The 21734-nt window shown below is 41.1% G+C and overlaps 4 protein-coding genes across 7 annotated transcripts in view; 2 read left to right on the forward strand and 2 right to left on the reverse strand.

The window, feature by feature from the left end:
- The window catches only part of slc44a2 (solute carrier family 44 member 2 (CTL2 blood group)), a 21221-nt gene extending 17765 nt beyond the window's left edge, over positions 1-3456 (reverse strand). Inside the window, exons 1-2 of one of the 3 annotated variants that reach the window (XM_078264462.1) lie at positions 3418-3456; positions 2326-2386 (exon numbers count right to left, since the gene is read on the reverse strand). In XM_078264462.1, the coding sequence (XP_078120588.1) occupies positions 2326-2362 (37 nt within the window). In that variant the 5' untranslated portion in view covers positions 2363-2386; positions 3418-3456. Of the gene's footprint in view, positions 1-2325; positions 2480-3417 lie in introns of those variants that run through there. The other 2 variants (XM_078264470.1, XM_078264487.1) reach the window with 2 other exon arrangements.
- Positions 1020-11984, forward strand: LOC144526824 (glutaryl-CoA dehydrogenase, mitochondrial-like). 2 transcript variants are annotated; one of them, XM_078264507.1, is made up of 12 exons: positions 1020-1095; positions 5135-5249; positions 5470-5502; positions 5636-5776; positions 6046-6108; positions 6279-6449; positions 6545-6674; positions 9940-10156; positions 10287-10390; positions 10672-10797; positions 10924-11084; positions 11521-11984. In XM_078264507.1, exons 2-12 carry the CDS (start codon positions 5147-5149, stop codon positions 11592-11594), a joined length of 1323 nt encoding a protein of 440 aa, XP_078120633.1. In that variant the 5' UTR covers positions 1020-1095; positions 5135-5146; the 3' UTR covers positions 11595-11984. The 2 variants fall into 2 exon arrangements, with proteins under 2 accessions (XP_078120633.1, XP_078120622.1); XM_078264496.1 differs by lacking the exon at positions 1020-1095 and adding an exon at positions 4297-4647.
- A 17-nt stretch (positions 11985-12001) lies between these two features.
- On the reverse strand, positions 12002-13409 carry syce2 (synaptonemal complex central element protein 2). Its single transcript, XM_078264533.1, has 4 exons — positions 13327-13409; positions 12996-13075; positions 12751-12865; positions 12002-12669 (listed from the first exon to the last, which is right to left on the reverse strand). Exons 1-4 carry the CDS (start codon positions 13399-13401, stop codon positions 12469-12471), a joined length of 471 nt encoding a protein of 156 aa, XP_078120659.1. The 5' UTR covers positions 13402-13409; the 3' UTR covers positions 12002-12468.
- LOC144526834 (uncharacterized) lies at positions 12591-17222 on the forward strand. The gene is made up of 4 exons (XM_078264520.1): positions 12591-12683; positions 14578-14773; positions 14908-15232; positions 16237-17222. The coding sequence occupies exons 3-4, from the start codon at positions 15016-15018 to the stop codon at positions 16518-16520; spliced, it is 501 nt and encodes a 166-aa protein (XP_078120646.1). The 5' UTR covers positions 12591-12683; positions 14578-14773; positions 14908-15015; the 3' UTR covers positions 16521-17222.
- Positions 17223-21734: the final 4512 nt, after the last annotated feature.

Below are 21734 nucleotides of genomic sequence, written 5' to 3' on the forward strand. Positions count from 1 at the left end.
CTCTCGCATTTGGGTAGGCTGGGTTCCTCAAGTAGTTCATTACATACTCCAGGGGCCCTGATGGTGGAAACCCACAGGGCCTGCCAGACGGTCTGTCTGCATTCAGGTCCATATGGAGTTCCAGACGTCAAAATCTTATGCCAAATCTTAACCAAACCGTACTGATCTTAACAATGTTTAGTACAATCATGAAATATTTTAAAAAATTGAATAGAATTTTGTTTTACTCTGCTTCAGTTGATATGATGTATGCGTGTGTGTGCGCGCGTGTGTGTGTGTGTGTGTGTGTTAAAGGGATGTGATGATGTCATGACTGACGTGATTTACTAATGGGCCCAGAGGGGTTATCAAATGAACCCTTTCCTGGCTACCTTAATGGGTTAGTGGCCACTGTGGTTGTGTGTGTGAGTGGTGTATATGTGTGTGCGCACGTGGACTGTACATGCACAGAGACATTGTGAGTATTTGATCTCCTTCGCTTTTATTCATGACATTTTTATCTTTTATATTTAGAGCCTGTAGATAAAGATGGTGAAACTACTGTATGTACTACCATTCTACTGCTGTGTCTATCTGCTGCTACTGCTTCAAAAAAATCCCAAATTTTGACAGCTACCAATGACGTCTTTGAGGAAACACATTAAAGTTTCTTTTTGTAGACCTAAATACTTAAAAGCTGACAACCACTGGCTCTGATCACTGTCTCTCTCTCTTTACAGAAACTGCTCGGATCAAACAGCAACAGTTTGTCTGATTTTCCAAAAACCGACCAACAGTCCAATGACAAGCGATCATTGTGAAACATTTAGCAGCAGTGTGTCTCTGCGTGTGCACACATGCGCATGTGTACGTGTGCATTCAGTGTGTGTGTGGTAATGCATCCGAGTGTTTGCCAGCTTAATATTGACTGGAAGCCTCTTGACTGTGTCTGCTGAGTGGGAAGAGCAGGCAAGGCTGAACACAGTCCAGGCCGTGCAGGCTGCAGCCTGCCTGCTTACCGTAACAGACAGTGGGAACGTGGTAACAGTAGCAGGCAAACAGGGACCGCTCACAGGTCAAACTCTGCTGATAAAAAACTGCTGTTAAGGAATACCGGTGAGCTGGAATGTGTTTTGTGTGTCTGCATTGTAAAGCTTTATAACCGTTTTAAAAGGTCTGTGTTTTTTGACCTTTTAGCCTTCATTGGGGGAGGAGAGGTAAGGAAAAGAGCTGTTGACATGGTACAAAGGAAAGCAACAAGGAAATGCTCCACAGTGGGAGCTCCATGGATTGACTGGAGAGGATGTGCACTTTTTGGGCGTGGGCTGTTGGGAGCTTCTTACATTGTCAAAGAAGGAATTGTTACTTCTATTAACTCTTGAATTATTTATAACTTAACAATGAGACAGCATTAGTGTTGTCTTCCTAATTAAATTACAGTGTGAAGGCTGCGGTTTGCTTTTGAGCTATTGGCTGTCGTCTCATATAACAACACTGACAAGGGGTATTCAAGCAAGAATAACACTGGTTAGGAAAACTTCCTGACTCAACAGTCCATTCGAATAACAACCAAGCCCAGACACAAGAAGACCACGCCAGGCTGCGGTGGGCTGCTAAGTTGAGAAAATGCACGTGTGAGACAGTGTGACACACATAATAGTAGGCAATGAGTCATGCCTTTGGCTGGTAGGCTATATGAGAATTTTCCATAATATGTGCTTGTTAAAAAAACAGTGCGAACAAAATCAAAAAAATGCGTTTGTACCTTTGTGTGAGAATCTGTGTGTGCATCTGTGGATGAAATGACCATATGCCAATCTACAAAACACCAAATGGTTTTTGAGCCCAGAGGAAAACACAATAAATATGGCCTGTTTGTGTGTGTTTCTGCAGTACAGAACAACAGTATGAAGCTAATTTAATACAAGCCCATCAAGGCAAGCCTTGTTTGAATGCATGGCAACCTACTTTTCTTTATATGCCTATTTTATCAGTACATTAAGACATATATCAACAATAAACAACTAGGTGTGTAGTTTTGGTTTCATTGGAAGCTACAGGCTGGTAAAATAGGGCAAACCAGTCAAATACAACCACACATTTACCCTACATCGTGTTGCTTTCATTCACTGTGCATTATGAAATACTAATGAAAAATGAAAACTAATTTAATGCCGATGTTCTGTTAAAGAACCCGGCTGTGGAGGATGAGGATGACTCCAGATCTGCATAAGACCTATGAGGTCCACACCCATCCATCCCTTGCAGTCACTGTTTCCATTTCTTCGCCCGTTTAGAGAAAAATAAAAGATCGTGAAGAAAGCAGTGACATAAACCTGTTCTTACCGTATTTAGGGTCCGGTTTTTTTTCCTCCAGCTCCATTCTCACACACTGCTCGGCTCCTCGCTGCTGATCAGACGTTAGACAGGACAGTTACCATGGAAATGTCGAGGGAAAAAAACATCAATAACAGTGAGCGACCACAGCTAGAGAGAGAGAGAGAGAGAGAGAGAGAGAGAGAGAGAGAGAGAGAGAGAGGGAGGGAGGGAGGGAGGCACGGCGCATTCCTGGCTAGCGGGAGAGGGAAAGCAGCCAATCGGAGAGCAGAGCCTGGTGACTGACAGCTGCCACAGCCAATCAAAGTGCGCCTGAGCGGGACAAAACCATTTTCTTGCCGCTACTTCAATGGAATGTGTGTAGACAGAATGTGTATTAGCCCTGGACTAATGTGTTTCTAATGCGCATAATGCATTTAGAAAGACGTTGAAGACGACCAGTTTCCTTTTCATAATTAAGAGTAAATCAGAGTGCTTTTTTTAAATTATTATTCTTATTTTAACCTTATGTTTGTGTGTGTGGGAAAGAAAGTACCCCCAATAAAAAGAGCACAACATGGGTGAAAAATAGAGTACACTTACTCAACTACAATTGAGAGCTTCTTGTAATGTACTTTCATGCCACTTCATAGCCTATTTCAGTATAAAGAGCTCTATTCCACTGTACTGTGCCGATTGAGGTTTTTTTCCATTCACAAAGTATAGCCTATGATCAGCGTATAAAATATGATTGATGATTTATCTACCGGTATATAAAGCAGTATATAAAGTAATCAAAATTGGCTAAACATTTACCAAATACAGCTTAAAAATGCTGACCACAAGTTACTTTTCTTTTGATACTTCCAGTACCCTACATTTAGCGGATTACACTGTATACACACCTAAATAACATTTTAAATGCTTAATGACGTTTTTATAATGTAGTATTGTTACCTTTACTTAAGGATATGTCTTCCACCACTAAAGCAGAGTCTCCACTACTAAGGAAAAACTATTCATTTTACTATATAACTCATGACATGAGAGTAGGCCTAATAAATAGCATTCTCTTACCATCTACATTTAAATGAGAAGTGAACATGATAGACCATGACTGACCTACTACTTTCTGTGCTGCTCCACTCAGCTCATATAGACACTACAGCAAATCTGTGACGTACAAAAACAAAACAAACTCCATAACATTCCTCAAAAAATCCTCTGAAGGACAAACATTTAGGAGAGACTATCTCATGTTTTTATATAACTCGTCTGGCTGGAAGGTGAACTGTGTCAAGTGACTGCTCTGCCCCACCTCTCTGACCACTAAAGTGTCAGGTGTAGGTGTGCCGGTAAAGCAATAAATAAGAAATATTATCAGGTTTCTTAAGAAAATCCTCATGAGATCATTTAACCATCTTAAATAACAAACAACAAATAAAGAAATGCATCTGACAAAGCCTCATGTTAAGAAAATGTCTTGGTTATATCAACTGATTTAATGTTAATTCTTGATTTTAACTGGGTTATATTTTATCTAGAAAAAAAATAAAAGAAGAAGAAGACATACTTTAATGATCCCCAAGTTTACATTTTTTGGTTATTATGAGTTATCAAGAGGTTATATTTATATTTTCTCTTTAAAACTGGGGATGGTCATATTAAACAACTTCAAAATATTTACTTTTTAGTAGCTTTCGGTGGGCATTTTTAGACTAAATTTCAGAGTTATTCCCTTGCTTAAATATAGGCCTACTACCTACATAACAATTCTCTCACAATAGTCTATTGAATATACAATATACAAAGCTAGATACCAACATTCATATCATATATATGATTATTGTTGAAATATTGAATTTGCCTGTTGTCCGCTGGCTCCACTGTCAGCTGCAGAGCAACATAGAAATGTTTGACAGGCCCTGAACACATCTGTGCATGGCTCCTTATTTTACCAGCCAATGAGCTGGGAGCGAGTGGGCCCACGCCCTGAACACATTCCGGCCGAACAGTGATCCGTATGCGCCATTTTAAGTGTGGAAACGCGTTGCAGATTTAATTCACGCACCTAATTAAAACACTACACGGTACAGGATTACGTTTCCACTCCTATAGGCAGTCCAACATTGGTTGCATAACTTCCATGCGTTGCACAACGTATAGGTCGTGCATTGCCTCCAGTGGCTTTTGCCTCACCTGTCATGGAGGAAGAGAGCTCCCATGTTTGCCGTTACATATCCCTGTGACGTTACAACCGGCGAAATATTACTTAAGCGACTTTTATAGCTCACCTCTACCGCTGAAAAGTTATTGCATCATCAGATTAACCCACCAGCCGGCAGGAAAAAGGTACTGTACCATTGCATGTTTAGTCTAAGATTTACTGAAAATAAAAAGTCACTAAATGTTTAACATTGTTTCGTGGAAGTTGCAAGTGGATTCAGGGTATTTGAACGTTGCTCACCAAGGGACAGCATGCTAGTTGGTTCTGAGGATGTCTAACATTATAAACAGACAACATTTTGATTTCTCTTCTTGAGAAAACTTGTAAATAATCAATACCCAAACCACTATATTTGGTACTGCATGGAGTGATAATAATGCAATAATGGTAATGAATGCTCAAACAAAAAAAGTTTACATAGATAATTAAGGAAATTGTAATGTGTATTATGTTTTGACAGATTTGCCTGACTTTCACTGGTCTGGCAACTTAACCTACAACAATGTTGCATCACAATGTGCCATTAACTATGAAATGTGCTTTCACTCTGTTTATGGATATTGAATAATATAAAATGTATATGTGTTTAATTTGCTTTTCCTCTATGATCAGTAAACATACAGTATGGCTCTCAGAGGTGCCGTCACCCGCCTGCTCTCCAACAGCCAGAAATGTGCTGCTGTCACAGTGTCGAGAGCCCAGGGCACAGCTGCTACCGCTGCCAAAGGTACAATTTTAAATTCTTTAAATATATAGAAATAAATGATTGGATAAAGTTTGGAGTGACAGTCTTGAGGGAAATATCTCGCTTGATGTAGGAAACACTTTTCGCTTCTGTCCAAAAAGTTAAAAAACTAAACAAAAAATCTCACAGCAGGTGAAACAGATATGTTGTTAAGATGATGTGTAATCTACAAGACTCAACACTTTTATTCTTCTTCCTTTAGATGCTGAAGACAATAAAAAGCCAACGAAGGAACGTAAGTGAAGTTTTGATACGTTGAACCTGATCTCTCCAGATTCCTTCACACGTTCTGTTGTCACATGTCACAGTGACATAACCACTGTGACATGTGTGTGTGTGTGTGTGTGTGTACATGTTTTGACCCTTAGCCAAGGTGGCCTTCAACTGGCGGGATGCACTGAATCTGGAGGGCCAGCTGACCGAGGAGGAGATCATGATCCGGGACTCTTTCCGCGACTACTGCCAGGAAAAACTCATGCCCCGCATCCTCATGGCCAACAGACATGAACGTAAGCAAATCATACATGCACGATCGTAGCGTACAGAGGAATTATGTCCGTGTTCAACTATATGGACGAACTTATGTCAAGCTCATAGAAGCTGAACTTCGTTGTTGTCTATACAAATTCTAATGTCTTTTAGGCAGTTTTGGCTTTTTACTAATTTACTTCTCAAGTTGCAACGTTTTGGTTAAGTTAGGTGTGCAAAAAGTGTTTATTATTTTCTGATAAATATTTGACTGCAAGTTCCTATTTTCCCAACGTGCACCATCCCACAGATTTCCACCGGGAGATTGTCTCAGAGATGGGAGAGTTGGGCGTCTTAGGCCCAACTATTAAAGGTAAACGGAAACAAAACTACATTATCATCATTTTGGCCTACAGTATGTAAGCCTTTTGTCTTAGGACAATATGTTAGTTCTGAAGTATTTCGAAGATCTTAAAATGTGTTTTCTATAGGTTCGGATGATGATTACTTGTAGTGCATTACGCTGTTTTATTTACCCTGCAGGGTACGGCTGTGCAGGCACGAGTTACGTGGCGTACGGCTTGATTGCCAGAGAGGTTGAGAGAGTGGACAGCGGGTATCGGTCGGTCATGAGTGTCCAATCTTCACTGGTCATGCACCCTATCAATGCTTACGGCACTGAGGCCCAAAAGGAGAAGTACCTGCCGCGGCTTGGTGAGAGTGACATTTTCTGCAAATGTACATGACATTTTAAAAATGGCAAAGGGCAGTTTCAAGAGTGTCCCTCATGTTTTTCATTTGTCTCGCAGCTCGGGGAGAAATCCTAGGCTGCTTTGGCTTGACAGAGCCTAACCACGGCAGTGATCCCGGCAGTATGGAGACCAAGGCCAAATACAACCCATCCAGTAGTACCTTCACCGTCAGTGGAGCCAAGACCTGGTAGGTAGACAGACACATACAAGAAGCACTGGTTTTCCTGATAAGGAGTGTTTTGTCAAAGCTCTCTATTGACCTGAAATGGAACAAACATGAAAATATTAATGCTAGTCCTGGACAACGATTTGTGCTTTAAGCTTGTTTTATGGTTCTGCGGAGGCTCCACGCAGAGCTTTGCCGTAGCCTACGTAAGTGGCCTGGGGTCTCATTTATAAAACCGTGCGTAGGATCCTTACTATAAGTGTACGTACGCCCCAAAAGCCCAAAATGGCATACGCCAAAAAAAAGTCAGATTTTATAAAACCGTGCGTACACACACCTGTAAGCAAAGTTCCCTTTATAAATCAGAGATTACCTACAAGTGTGCGTACTTGAATCCGCCTCTTATCCCGCCCTGTACACGCCCATTTTTAACCATAAATAGTCAATGCAAAGCACCTCGTGAATGCTGATCAGTATATGAATGACACTGGCAGTTGTTAGACCGAATCATGATGACTGGCGGAGAAAAAGCAAAAAACTTCTCAGACAGACAGTTCAGGAATTGCTGCAAATTGAATTATAATTTCGGCCTGTTCTTGCACAGTGTAGGGAAACCTGATCTATAACTACATGTATTAAAAATACGTCCGAAACGGCAGGCATTACGGCACTCGGGGACAGCTTCGATATACCAGACCTATATAATAAGATTTCACAGAACTATATATTATATCCAAACAAGCCTTAGTGATAAAGTTGAAGGTTATATATAATATTTATAAAAAAAAAAAACATTTAGCTGTCTGACATTTCCCTCTGGAAACAGCCGGTTGCCTCCAGAGTGTCTGTGTCTGTCTGTGGAATAGACTGTATTTGGGACGGTTCCGGCGCGTTGCCCTACTGGACCCAATTCAATACATGGATCCAAGAGCTCAGCTTTAGGGAATCTAAATCGGCATATTAGCCAGTCATCGTCATGGTCCCTGAAGTCTCTTTTTCTCCTGATTCTCCCATTAGCGTAGTCCTCCTGCAGTGCCAGCAGTGCCATCATGCAGCATTGCGCACGGGTTCACCACAGTATTTGTTTACAACAATTTGTGATTAACACCTTGCCAACACAGCATCAACTAGTGGTATCCCCCACCCCGAGATACAATTTGAAGACGAAAGAAAGTCTAATAGGCAAACACACTTTTCTTCATGCAGGTTTTGTCACGAACAGTATTAAAGTTAGGACCGATAATGAGGACATTAAGTGTAACAATTGCGCGAGAGCTTAACGGCTGTATTTCCAGACTTTGACATTTGATGATATATGCACAGTTTTAAAGATAGATATTTAGTTATTTACACTGTGTTCTGCCATTATCTAATGCTAGGGTATTTTATGCTATCCTGTATTCCATGCAGTCGGGCTATCCCCACCTCCTGCATGCGCTCCGTAGCGGACAATGTGACGGCGAGACAGCGCCGATTAAACATTAAGAACACATTTTTATTAAAGATTTGAGTTGGAGGTGTTTATGGAACAAGTATCACTAAGTACAAGCGCAAATAACACTGCTGGATTTAATCTTCATGGTAACGTGGATGATATAGAGTGAAAAAATGTGCGTGAGGCATATCAATACTTGAAAATATTATGAGTAATCGTTTTTCCCATTTACTTTCTGCAGTCTGACTTCAGTTCACCACCTCACCATCTGTGTCGCCAATTCCTATTTTGTCTCCAAAATGTGCGTACGCATGGGTCAGAGTTTGCGTGGAGGACCGCACATTCTCCCGTCAAATTTGTTTTTTATAAATCACAACCTTTGCGTGGGAAGTGGCGTACGCACATTTTCAGCCCCGTTTTGTGCGTACGCTACGTTTATAAATAAGACCCCTGATGTTTATACTTGTGCGTCGAGCCAGCGTGTGTGTGTGTGGGGAGTGGGTGATAGAGCGAGGGAGAAGTGAGAGAGTGACGCTGATTAGCTCCGGAGCGAGTAGCGACTCTAGAGTCATAGTGAGAGAAACAAAGTGTCTCCCCTGTGTTTTCTGACCAAGGTGGGAAATCTGTAGCAGGAAAAGTTAACCCTCTCCTTGATTTGATGTTGTTTATGGAGAAGGAGAACCAGGAAATGAGTCAGGGGAAATGCAACGCTACCAAGCCACGGCCGAGCGACGTGCATTGCTGCGACGTGTATTTTTCGAGAGGTGCAGTCAGGCTACGGCGTAGGGTCCAGCGTAGACGCAGAGGGGTCTGCGGGGGTACGCTGTCGATTCTACACAGAAGCATAAAAAGGCCTTAAGGCCGGCTGCACACTGGCTGCGTAAGATGAGCGTGTCAGCTGCGAGGTGTGTCCATTTTTATTTCGGCTCCCATGTTAACAGGTTAGAGCTTACACACTGCCTGTGTGACACACACAGGCATTTAGGCGCGGACCACACCTAAAATGCGTACATGCTAGAAATAGGACCGACGCCTATTTTTCACACGACACGCAAGCGTGTTGGAAGAGTTTCCAGGCAAAATAGAAATACGAAAAATGTTTATATGTCATTTTGACACAAATACATTTAATAAATGACATTTTGAGTTTTGACATAAATGCAGATATATATTTTATCAATGGGAAACATACATGTGTACAGACAAGGCTAGCAGCAGCAGCGCCACGTCAGACACGATTCTGGTGTGTAAAGAAACGCCACGCAACTGACACGACATGCTCACGCCACGCTCACGCCACGCAGCCAGTGTGTGGCCAGCCTTAGAAGGCACAGTATAAGTCGTTTGGTCTAGGCTAGTTGGTGTGAAAAAAATCTGATATACTGTGGAAAACTAAAATTTAAATAATGAATTATAGCTACAAAATAAACATTACTACTTACCATTTGAAAGTCATATTTTACTCTGCTGCTGCAAAGAATAGGGAAATATTCTGTCCCAGTGTCGCCTTTAGTTTTGGACTTAAGGTAGTTTTAAAATGTACACTCCTCTGTTTACTGCCTACTACTGTGGACTAAAATGAAGGACACATGGAGGTCTGGTGATAAATGACGTGAAAAGAACTTTTACTACAATGCAGCCAGTTTGTATGTATAAAGTCCTAACGGATGCAGTACATCCCACATGTTGACAAAGCCTGCTCCTTTCTTTTGGGGTAGCTTAGTGATAGAAAACTGCAAACTTTAAATGAAACTTGGGTCCGTACCAAGCGTCAAGTCCTTTGGGAATGACTTAAACGTGTAATCATGCAGTTAATGTTTTTCTTGTTCCTCACTTTCCTTCCTCTGATAGGATCACAAATTCCCCCGTGGCAGACATTGCAGTGGTGTGGGCCAAGTGTGACGATGGTAAGGTGCGAGGTTTCATCTTGGAGCGTGGCATGAAGGGGTTGGCCACCCCCAAGATTGAGGGCAAGTTCTCACTGAGGGCATCAGCCACCGGCATGATCCTGATGGACGAAGTGGAAGTTCCCCAGGAGAACCTGCTGCCCAACGTCTCTGGTCTGGCTGTAAGTGGCTGCTCCCTTAGATCAAGTTCAACCCCAACAAAACCAAATACATTTTACTTAAATATTACAACAGCTATGTTACTGCCTGCTCATATCTAACATTGCTGTTGTTGTTGACCTTTGTGACCAGGGTCCTTTTGGCTGTCTGAACAACGCCCGGTATGGCATTGCATGGGGAGCTCTGGGAGCTGCTGAATTTTGCTTCCATGCCGCACGGCAGTACACACTGGACAGGTACTGTGTGTGTGTGTGTGTGTGTGTGTGTGTGTGTGTGTGTGTGTGTGTGTGTGTGTGTGTGTGTGTGTGTGTGTGTGTGTGTGTGTGTGTGTGTGTGTGTGTGTGTGTGTGTGTGTGTGTGTGTGTGTGTGTGTGTGTGTGTGTGATCTTACAGACATAACAAAATCCAACTCCAGTGAAAAAAGTGTTGACATTACCATCTAGATTGTCTCCTTGTGTTAGGCCAGCCTCAGCTTTTTTTTAGGATGGATTTTCATGTCTTTCTACCCTCCAATCAGAATCCAGTTTGGGGTGCCACTGGCCAGGAACCAGCTGATGCAGAAGAAAATGGCTGACATGCTGACAGAGATCACCCTTGGGCTGCAGTCATGTCTGACCCTGGGAAGACTTATTGATCAGAAGAAGTGAGTCTCCTCTTTCTGTCTTAGAATTTCATTCACGTTTGTTTTGGCTTCTGTTAGTCCTGTCTTCTACTAAGAAAAAAAGAAAACTTTTCCATTTTTATTGTGTGGGTATTCTTATCCTAATAGAGCAGCACCAGACATGATCTCCATGCTAAAGAGGAATAGCTGTGGCAAGGCTTTGGATATTGCCAGACAAGCCAGAGACATGCTGGGAGGAAATGGCATCGCAGATGAGTACCACATAATCCGTCACGTCATGAACCTGGAGGCCGTCAACACCTACGAGGGTAGGCACACACACCTGTGGATACATTTAGTCTTCTTCTGCATTTTTAAAACTACCAACAGAAGGCAGGTTTGTAGTGGAAATGATTGCAAACTGTAGCTGCAATTATGTAAATCTACCACCAGAGGTCAGCAGTGTATAGATTATTACAGGTTGATTAAGCGATAGATTTTTCAGAATGCTCTGTCCACTTAAAATCAACTTCAAACACATTTTTTTTTTAAATGAATAAATTTTTTTTGAATTTAGCCAAATTACTGTAAAAAAAACTTCAAATGTGTATTCTTTCTCATACCTAAAGAGGACTTTTTAAAAGAGTATGGTTTGGAAAATACCACATACATTTCAAAGGAATACAGTGATTCTTACTGCAAATGAAGTATCTTTTCATGTGAAAACACCTTGTTCATGATGTAAAATGTCATTGTTGTTTATAGGAACTCACGACATCCATGCCTTGATCCTGGGCAGAGCCATCACTGGACTGCAGTCTTTCACTGTTGGAAAGTAAAGGTTGAAATGGACTTGATGTGGATCAGTGCTGTGCTACCTGTTTGCCATTGGGCAAACTCATGTGTATAGAAACATAAAGTGCACTTAATCTGTCTCACATTATGAGCATTGGCTGGTGGGATGACTCTCAAATAGCTCATTACATTTATATGTTTTCAAACTAGTGATATGAGCCGTCTATTACTGCCTCTGTTCGCTATCTTTGGTGAATATGTAAGGTCAACCTAACTAAGCATTGCTTCCAACTGGGATGACATTTGTAGTTAGGATGCCTAAAACCTACTTCACATACTGACTATGCAGGGCGCATGTAAATGTTGTGGCATTATATGTTGGTTTATTTTGTGATAATTGAATATGTAAATAAATGGCTTTGAATGAGTGGAAATATGAGTGTAGCCGAGATTCTGTATGTACAGATCCCTTGATACAGCCCAATTCAAATTCAATTCTCTTCTGTTGTCATTTTACGTTACCATATGTTAGTTACTGTAGGTCTGAATAACTGTATCTGTGCTGATTCATTTAAGTTTTGGTGTAAAATGTTAAACACCTGAGAGCAAAATAACATGGTTTATTTTGTTCTTGTTGTACTTGTATTTATTAAATCAACAGATGCTGGAATTGAACATACATACAAAACATGGATTCAGTTTTTGTTTTCTTAGACTGCAATCACGAGCTGTAACTTGAACTAACTGCCCTATAAACCTAGGCACAGTCTACTGTCTATTCTTGAAAAAGGAGGAAGAACAAAGAGGAAACCAAAACTAGTAATCCTATTCAAGTCAACTATTCTGAATACTCAACATAAACAAAAGAACACTAACTACTTTGAATATAATATGGACATCAGAACAGTAGCTAGTTTATCAGGGTTCTGATGTCTGGTTAATGGCCAGGCCCCCTCTGAGACTTGCCAGCGCCTGGTTGGCCTCTATTAGCTCACTGTTGAGCTTAGTGCAGCTCTCCAGCACCTCGGACAACACCTGCAGCTTCACCTGCATCTCATTACTGTTCTCTTCATAGACCGTGTACATGTGCTCCTTCATCTGCCGACACATCTCTGTCACCTAGGGAATTAAATGTGAGTAAAACAAAAATCTGTCCACTGACCAGATGAACATTCGTGGTATACAAAATAAGCTTTGTACCTTCTGCACTAACTTCTCCTGGAAGCTGTCCATCACTTTCTGGTCACTGGTGCGGTTGTCGTTTATCTTTTCCACCAGTTCCTGTACTCTCCTGCTGATGTCATCTATATTGGAGCTACAACAGACATGCATGCAGGTTGAATGTGGATGTATTCCTAAATGTCTTATTCATTGAGGAACAATAGAGGAAAAAGTAGCTCCTATCACTTCAGTGAATGGAATAGACTGTATAGGAAATGCAGTACCAGGTGTGCTGCCCTTGAGTCTCAGTCATGCTTGTGTTTGAAAACTTCCCTCTTGATGAATCTGGGTCCATGTCTTCTGTCTGTATTGTCAAGGACAATGAAAATACAACTTTTCCATCACCATCAGGTGGCCGACAGTAATCATTTACTGTACAAGTATGATTTCACAGATCCGAAAAATAGGAAAACTGAACTAACAATGTTGTTTGGCTTTTTGTTTAGGAGTATTGTGCTTCCACAAGTTAATGTCCCTTTTTTCTTTTCTTTTTTTAAAAATCTCTTTCTCTCTCTCTCTCTCTCTCTCTCTCTCGCTATGATAACCTGTAATTACCAGCTGTGAATCTTCATGTCCGCTCTTGGGAGTGGACTGTGAGGTGGATGGTAGGTCGTCAAAGAAAAAATCCATGTTGCTTTTTTTGACTCCAGGAATAAATCTAAGTTGAATAAAACAAAAACAAAAAAGCACCTGTTAAATATACACAAATAACGTTAGGAACAGTATGTGAGTATAATGTGGCTCAATTCTCAATTAGCGAGCTAGCTAGCAGTTTCAGCTAATATTAGCTAACACCTTAACCCCTATTGACTGTAAAATATATTACCTTTAGCTTCACACTTGCAAACCACAGAAGGAATACAGTTATGTAACCTAATTGTAGTACGTTGCAAACAAATGCATATGTTTCCTTCACCAACATATAGCTAGCTATTTGGCGCGTAGCCAGGCCGTTAGCTAACTGCGCTCACTAGCTAGCTAACTCAGTTTGCTGCTAAGTGCTAGCTAATGTCCTGTATCTTGATCTCGCTAGCTACTATTTGTCACGTGGTTTCGTTCCAATACCATCTATTGCTAAAATATAGATATGTTTTGACCTTGACCTGGTTAGCAGCCGTGGAAGAAGTAAAGTAACGTTAACCATAGAAATAATATTCAATTTCGTTTTATTTCTATGACAGTAACGTTAGCACTGCAAAAGTACTCATTACGATCAAAACTAAATTGCTCATTATGCAACTCTGTGATCGTCCCTTTGAGAGTGTTTTATTTAAATTAAATGTAATCAATATTGCAGGATTAGATGGGGTAATTTAGATGCAAAGTAATGTAAGCAGAAAATGGAAATAGTTACCTCAAAATTGTAGGCATTTACCACCAATTCAACAGAAACCCAAATGTATCAGCTTTTTACAATTAAAACAGATATTACAGTAGTGAGTAGCCTATGACAGACAAATGTGGAAGTGGGACGTTTCTAGTCTTCCTTGTTTACAGTCAGGAAAGTCTATTTTTATTTTTATTTGATGACCTCAAAACAATTTAGAATTTCTTATCAAAGATGGAGTTTTTTTTCTTTGTGTGTGTGTGTGTGTGTGTGTGTGTGTGTGTGTGTGTGTGTGTGTGTGTGTGAGAGAGAGAGAGAGAGAGAGAGAGAGAGAGAGAGAATTACGGGTGAGAAAGCCCTCACTGTGGATTAAGTAATCTGTGTGTGGGATGGGATGAGGGACTGATTGATCGTTGCTGTGATTGGAAGTGTAATCCCTCCCTTCCTCTATCTCTGTCTCTCTGTGTCACCGCCCACAGTCTGGATTATTTCTGCAGAGGGGACACAGCAGAGAGGCACAGAGGCTGTCTTAAATGACCTGATGTCTGTGGAGGTTGGCCTGATGATAACATTATGGTACTAATAATAACCACTGTGTAGAAAACATGTTGGTGAATCAGAACTGCAAAGATCCACACGTTTAATCTGGAAGCTGCAAAAACTTGGTCTTGACAGGTGGGTGGATTTATTCACTGATGGCCTATTTTCATGTTGTTTAAGTGGCTTTCATCTGCTCTGTGTTAAAGTTATTTTAACAATATAATATACATTTTTTTTTTTATTTTAGACTTTGCCTCTCTGCATTTTAGGCAGTGACACCTCAGCAAGTGGATGATTGAATTGGGTAACCTTTCAATTTGAATATAATAAAATAACTACAACTCCTTGGAGGACGTGGAAGCTCCTACTCTGGGAATATGGACAACTTTAACTACACAAACAAAGGCGGACTTCCATTCCAGTTCTCTGTTCAAAATGGGGAGCCTCTGTACACGGAGTACAAGCCTCCTTCCAGGGACCTCATCCAGCTTCCTAAATCAGTCCTCTACCTTGTGGTGGCTGCTCTGGTCGTAGTTGGTGTTGCTTATGCTATCGTGGGTCACCTCATCAAAGACCTCATGCTGGATATAACAGGTACTCAAGTCTAATAGAGGTAGCTGTCTCATGTTACTATTAGTTTACCAGAATTCCCCTTGATCTTTATATACGTCTGTCATCTTGTGCTGTCTATCCTCATACATCAATTCAAGGTTGATAGTGCATGACAGTGTACAACACATATGCTGGTATAGTTTGGAGCTAGTGACGCAAAAGTAAACAGTCTTTAAACAGATTTGAAGGTGTTTGTTTGATTTGCTCCACCAGGGTATGTCTACAACTTAGACAGGATCAGTAGATGTCTAAGACTGTACTCTGGCTGAATTAGAAAAATAACAGGGCTGATGCACTTCAACATTCAACACAAGACTCTAAATTTAATACACACGTAGAATCACTGTGTGTGTGTGTGTGTGTGTTTTTTAAAACAAATATTTCTGTGAAAAACGTGAAGGCTGAAATAACTAAATCTTTTCCAAGTAATGTTTCTTGGAGCTCATACATGTAAGTACTGGAGCAAACTTTTCAGCAACAGCTACTAGGGCTGCACAATATATATAGTTTAATCGTCATCGCAATATCAATATCAACTGGCGCAATAAACACATCGCAAAGGCTGCGACATACACGCACAGATTTTTTTGTGTTGGTCGAAAGTAAATATGAGTAAACGTATACTTTAAAATGTAACTGTTCTTTTTTTAGTGGTGTCTTTTATATTAAATTCAGTGTTCAATTTCTTAAATAAAAGAAGGTTGGAAATGATTTCTTTCTTTTGTTTTAAATTCAACAAGCAATTTGTTGTATTTTAGCAGAATACTGAAAAAACAGAGAGGCAGAAGTGAGTACACCTCAATATCTGTTTATCTATCGCAAGTAATATCGTTATCACGATATTCAACAATGTTATCGCATATTTTCCTCACATCGTGTAGCCCTAACAGCTAATATGTGTGGTGTATAAACAAGACCGTTGCAAAGATGTGGGAATAATAATTATGTAATACAATTCTCAATCTCCCATTTCTGTCCTTCCACAGACTGTTTGCTGGGCCCACTCGATGAGGACCTGAAAAAAGAGCAAGAGAGAGCGAAGGGAGTCACCCCTCTGCACTTGCCACCTGTCCTCAGTCACTCCCACCCAAATGCCTTCCACGTGTGGGACCAGGATGACATCATCATCCCCATGACTCCCCCAAATGAAAGCCCGGATTCCAGCCCTCTGATGGCCGTCATCCCATACATACCTTCAATTTTTCCCAACTCCCACAGCGTCCACAGCCCGTCCTACAGTCATCCAATCCCGAAGGAGAGTGATGCATGAGGCAACACAAAGGATCCAAGACAGTTTTCATTTACAGTGTATATCTGCTAAACATGGTTTCCTCTCTCTTTTTCTTATCCCTTTGTGCACTTTGATTTTCTTTAGTTGAGTGCTTTAGCTCCATGTTTTCACCTCTGAAACAACATTTTACCCCAATCTATTTAGTAAAATGTGTAACATGTCACGAATTCAGCAACGTCATATGGCCTGCACAGACTTGGAAAGTATGCATTAAGACTTTGATCAATAGATTTACTTCTGTCGGAGTAACTGATGTGTCTACCTGAGGCAAAAATGGAATTTTCTCAGGATCAGAGCCTGGGACACTGAGTGGGAAGGCCTTTACTTGTTCATTATCCCTGGATTTGTGCCAAGTTAGCATTATGACTATTAACCTTCTCCTTCCACACACACACCTCTTACTTCAGGCCATGCTGTCACATTTGTTTTCATGTTGCATCTTTACTTCATTGGACAAACTTTAGATGGAGTAATGTGGAGCTTGTGACCATATTCAACATCAAATAATTCAAATGTATAATCAGTTCATGTTTGGCTGTGAAAAAGAGGGGTGTGTCTTTTACTTCAGTGAATGACAGATCCAGCCAAAATAATGTCTTTCATCTTCAGAGTGATTCTCAAATGTGTTCCACATATATATTTTAATACAATATATACAAATAAAGGTGAATATGTACTGTAGATGTACGCTAAGATAATGTTTGCTAAACACTTTGTGTGTCAATGTTATTCTGATACTATGTGTATTTCTGGCACTTAGGAGGATCGGCCTACTAACTAATCGGGTGAAGTTAATTTAATTAGTGTAGGTGAGCACATTAACGTGACTGTGCCTTTTAAGGACAGCATGTGTAAGATTAATTAGAATGATCATCTCCACTTTTCTGTTTCAGCAAATAGCCATAATAAATACAGAAATAAGTGATTACATAATATTAAATTGGTAAAAGGTGTGACATACTGTAGATACTACATTATCGCCTTAACCTAGCTGCATTATTTACACAAGTCTGATCAACTGTTAAGATATATAGTCTGTGACATTACACACACACAGACACAGTCAGTATCTGTACTTGTATTCATTTCTTTCATTATTAACTTTCATCTTCACTCTGTGCCCATAACTAAAAAGGAGATTATTGCACCTTTTCTCAATTAACATTGTTCAAGCCATCTGTTAAACCCAGAGTCCCTATATTCAGTGAGGGATGGAGATTAGGGAGAGAAGATTAGATGAGCAGCTTATCCTTTAATACAGCATTCCTTTATTACTTTTGACCTGTGGAATTAGGTAATCGGACAGCAGCAGCCTAATCTGAGTGAACGAACATGAAACTGAACATTATTATCCTGACTGTATGACAGGAGTCATTGGATGCAGGCTGAGGTGTGCACAGACTAAAGAGTTTCAAGAGGGACGAGTGTTGAGTAGGTCTGGGAAAAAAGGGGACAGCAGCACTGTGCTGCACAGACATCCAAAGTATTGTATCTAATAGGCAAGAGCTGATGTTTGCAACAACCTGAAGGGAAAACAAATGCACAGGTGTACAGTTAAAACATCCCTGGTGTTGCAGTGGTACAAGTTGTGGGGTGCATGCATGTAGACACGACTGTGTATGCGGCACGGTGGCTCAGCGATCACCGGTCCGAGCAGGGCCTTTCTGTGTGGAGTTTGCATGTTCTCTCCGTGTTTGAGTGTGTTTCCTCCGGGTGCTCTGGATTCCTCCCACCATAAAGACATGCATGCTAGGTAACTGGGACTACAGTTGAAAATCAGCCGTCTGGCTAACACTGGCACATTTTCAGAAATGTTGATTAATGTGCATTGTCCTAATAAAACATAGGAGATATAATTTAATAGAATATCACATTAGATGTATTCTTCTGCTTACCATTTAGTTCTTACTTAGTTTACTAAGTTACTTAGTGTTTCAAATAAATCAACGCTTCCACGTTTATTGAAGGGTATCAACAAGTTAGAAATGAAAGGCATCTATTTAAATGTGGATATTTTTGTTCTGACTTGAGGAAAGAAGATATAAGGTGTGCTAATCTTATTTCCTTAGGCAGGAGATCTTAGTGCTCTAAACTCCAACACTGACACTGCAGAAGATGCCCAGGAGCTGTGTAAGTGGTGCAGAGGGGGTTAGAGGTTAAGGTGGAGCCAATTGATAAAGGAGGTAAGTCTGTGAGGAAGTGATACACATGATTCCAGGTTCCAGAACCATGGTGTAACCCTTAAACCACATGGGTAATTATATCACCCTTCTCAACACATTTATTTCATTTCTATCGTTTTTCCTGGGTTGTTGATGATGTTGAAAGATCCTTTTATTGTGTCTGTGTTGGTAAATGATGTGAACGTTTTAATTTGAGTAAAGTTAAGGCAAAGTTTTGGACGTATAGTACCTGCACATAATCCTACACTACATTATTGGAATAAAAATATTGAGCTGTCAGACAGAAACACCACATTAACATGGAGTGTAAAGACATTTTAGGATTAGCTGTTGTCTGGAACATGTGAGTGCAGGATTACTGCGCTCCAGTTTCGGACATTTGTTGGCAGGTGGGATACATACTGCAGTGGGGCAAAAAAGTATTTAGTCAGCCACCGATTGTGCAAGTTCTCCCACTTAAAAAGATGAGAGAGGCCTGTAATTTTCATCATACGTACACTTCAACTATGAGAGACAAAATGAGAAAAAAAAAAAATCACATTGTAGGATTTTTAATGAATTTATTTGCAAATTATGGTGGAAAATAAGTATTTGGTCAATAACAAAAGTTCATCTCAATACTTTGTTATACACCCTTTGTTGGCAATGACAGAGGTCAAACGTTTTCTGTAAGTCTTCACAAGGTTTTCACACACTGTTGATGGTATTTTGGCCCATTCCTCCATGCAGATCTACTCTAGAGCAGTGATGTTTTGGGGCTGTCGCTGGGCAACACGGACTTTCAACTCCCTCCAAAGATTTTCTATGGGGTTGAGATCTGGAGACTGGTTAGGCCACTCCAGGACCTTGAAATGCTTCTTACGAAGCCACTCCTTTGTTGCCCGGGCGGTGTGTTTGGGATCATTGTCATGCTGAAAGACCCAGCCACGTTTCATCTTCAATGCCCTTGCTGATGGAAGGAGGTTTTCACTCAACATCTCACGATACATTCATTCTTTCCTTTACACGGATCAGTCGTCCTGGTCCCTTTGCAGAAAAACAGCCCCAAAGCATGATGTTTCCACCCCATGCTTCACAGTAGGTATGGTGTTCTTTGGATGCAACTCAGCATTCTTTCCCCTCCAAACACGACGAGTTGAGTTTTTACCAAAAAGTTCTATTTTGGTTTCATCTGACCATATGACATTCTCTCAATCCTCTTCTGGATCATCCAAATACTCTCTAGCAAACTCCAGACGGGCCTGGACATGTACTGGCTTAAGCAGGGGGACACGTCTGGCACTGTGTTACTGATGGTAGCCTTTGTTACTTTGGTCCCAACTCTCTGCAGGTTCCCCACCATTCACTAGGTCCCCCGTGTGGTTCTGGGATTTTTGCTCACTGTTCTTGTGATCATTTTGACCCCACGGGGTGAGATCTTGCGTGGCGCCCCAGATCGAGGGAGATTATTAGTAGTCTTGTATGTCTTCCATTTTCTTATAATTTCTCCCACAGTTGATTTCTTCACACCAAGCTGCTTACCTATTGCAGATTCAGTCTTCCCAGCCTGGTGCAGGTCTACAATTTTGTTTCTGGTGTCCTTTGACAGCTCTTTGGTCTTGGCCATAGTGAAGTTTGGAGTGTGTCTGTTTGAGGTTCTGGACAGGTGTCTTTTATACTGATAACAAGTTCAAACAGGTGCCATTAATACAGGTAATGAGTGGAGGACAGAGGAGCCTCTTAAAGAAGAAGTTACAGGTCTTTGAGAGCCAGAAATCTTGCTTCTTTGTAGGTGACCAAATACTTATTTTCCCGAGGAATTTGCAAATAAATTCATTAAAAATCCTACAATATGATTTTCTGGATTTGTTTTTCTCATTTTGTCTCTCATAGTTGAAGTGTACCTATGATGAAAATTACAGGCCTCTCTCATCTTTTTAAGTGGGAGAACTTGCACAATTGGTGGCTGACTAAATACTTTTTTGCCCCACTGTATGTAGCTACATTTCAGCTGAATCTACACCTGTGTGACTGAGGATTGGGCCACTGCTGAAAAACTGCTGAAAGAGCTAACGGTCACAAAAAGTGTACAGTTGTGCTGAATAAGTGCACCAACAGAATTCAAGAAATGTAACATTGATAGCTGAATATGTTACAGAGGGTAAACCAAATAAACCAAATAACCGCTGCAGTAGGAACATGGCTCCCATTAGGTTACAGTGTCGGTATCTGTCAACTCCATCCTGTACCTTGTTCTGCATATTTCTCTGGGAAAGTTTCAAACATGTGAACTTGTTCCTCTTTGTCAGTGCAGTTTGACTCAGTTTGACAGGTGTTTCTACAATGTGGGCAGAGTTACAGTAATTTGACCTTTTGGGTTTCTCGTGTTGCTTTGAAATATCATGTATGAAAATGCTGATCGTTAGCAGCTATTTTATGATAGTTCACATTTTATAAATAATAATAATAATAATCATCGCATGGCATCATCGGCCTGTGACCTTCAGCACTCACTGGATCGGTTCGCAGCCGAGTGTGAAGCCGCTGGGATGAGGATCAGCACCTCTAAATCGGAGGCCATGGTTCTCAGCAGGAAACCGATGGAGTGCCTTCTCCAGGTAGGGAATGAGTCCTTACCCCAAGTGAAGGAGTTCAAGTACCTTGGGGTCTTGTTCGCGAGTGAGGGGACAATGGAGCGGGAGATTGGTCGGAGAATCGGCACAGCAGGTGCGGTATTACATTCAATTTATCGCACCGTTGTGACGAAAAGAGAGCTGAGCCAGAAGGCAAAGCTCTCAATCTACCGGTCAGTTTTTGTTCCTACCCTCACCTATGGTCACGAAGGCTGGGTCATGACCGAAAGAACAAGATCCAGGGTACAAGCGGCCGAAATGGGTTTCCTCAGGAGGGTAGCTGGCGTCTCCCTTAGAGATAGGGTGAGAAGCTCAGTTATCCGTGAGGAGCTCGGAGTAGAGCCGCTGCTCCTTTGCGTCGAAAGGAGCCAGTTGAGGTGGTTCGGGCATCTGGTAAG

The sequence above is a fragment of the Sander vitreus genome, chromosome 2 (assembly GCF_031162955.1).
Source record: "Sander vitreus isolate 19-12246 chromosome 2, sanVit1, whole genome shotgun sequence".
NCBI classification, from domain to species: Eukaryota; Metazoa; Chordata; class Actinopteri; order Perciformes; family Percidae; genus Sander; species Sander vitreus.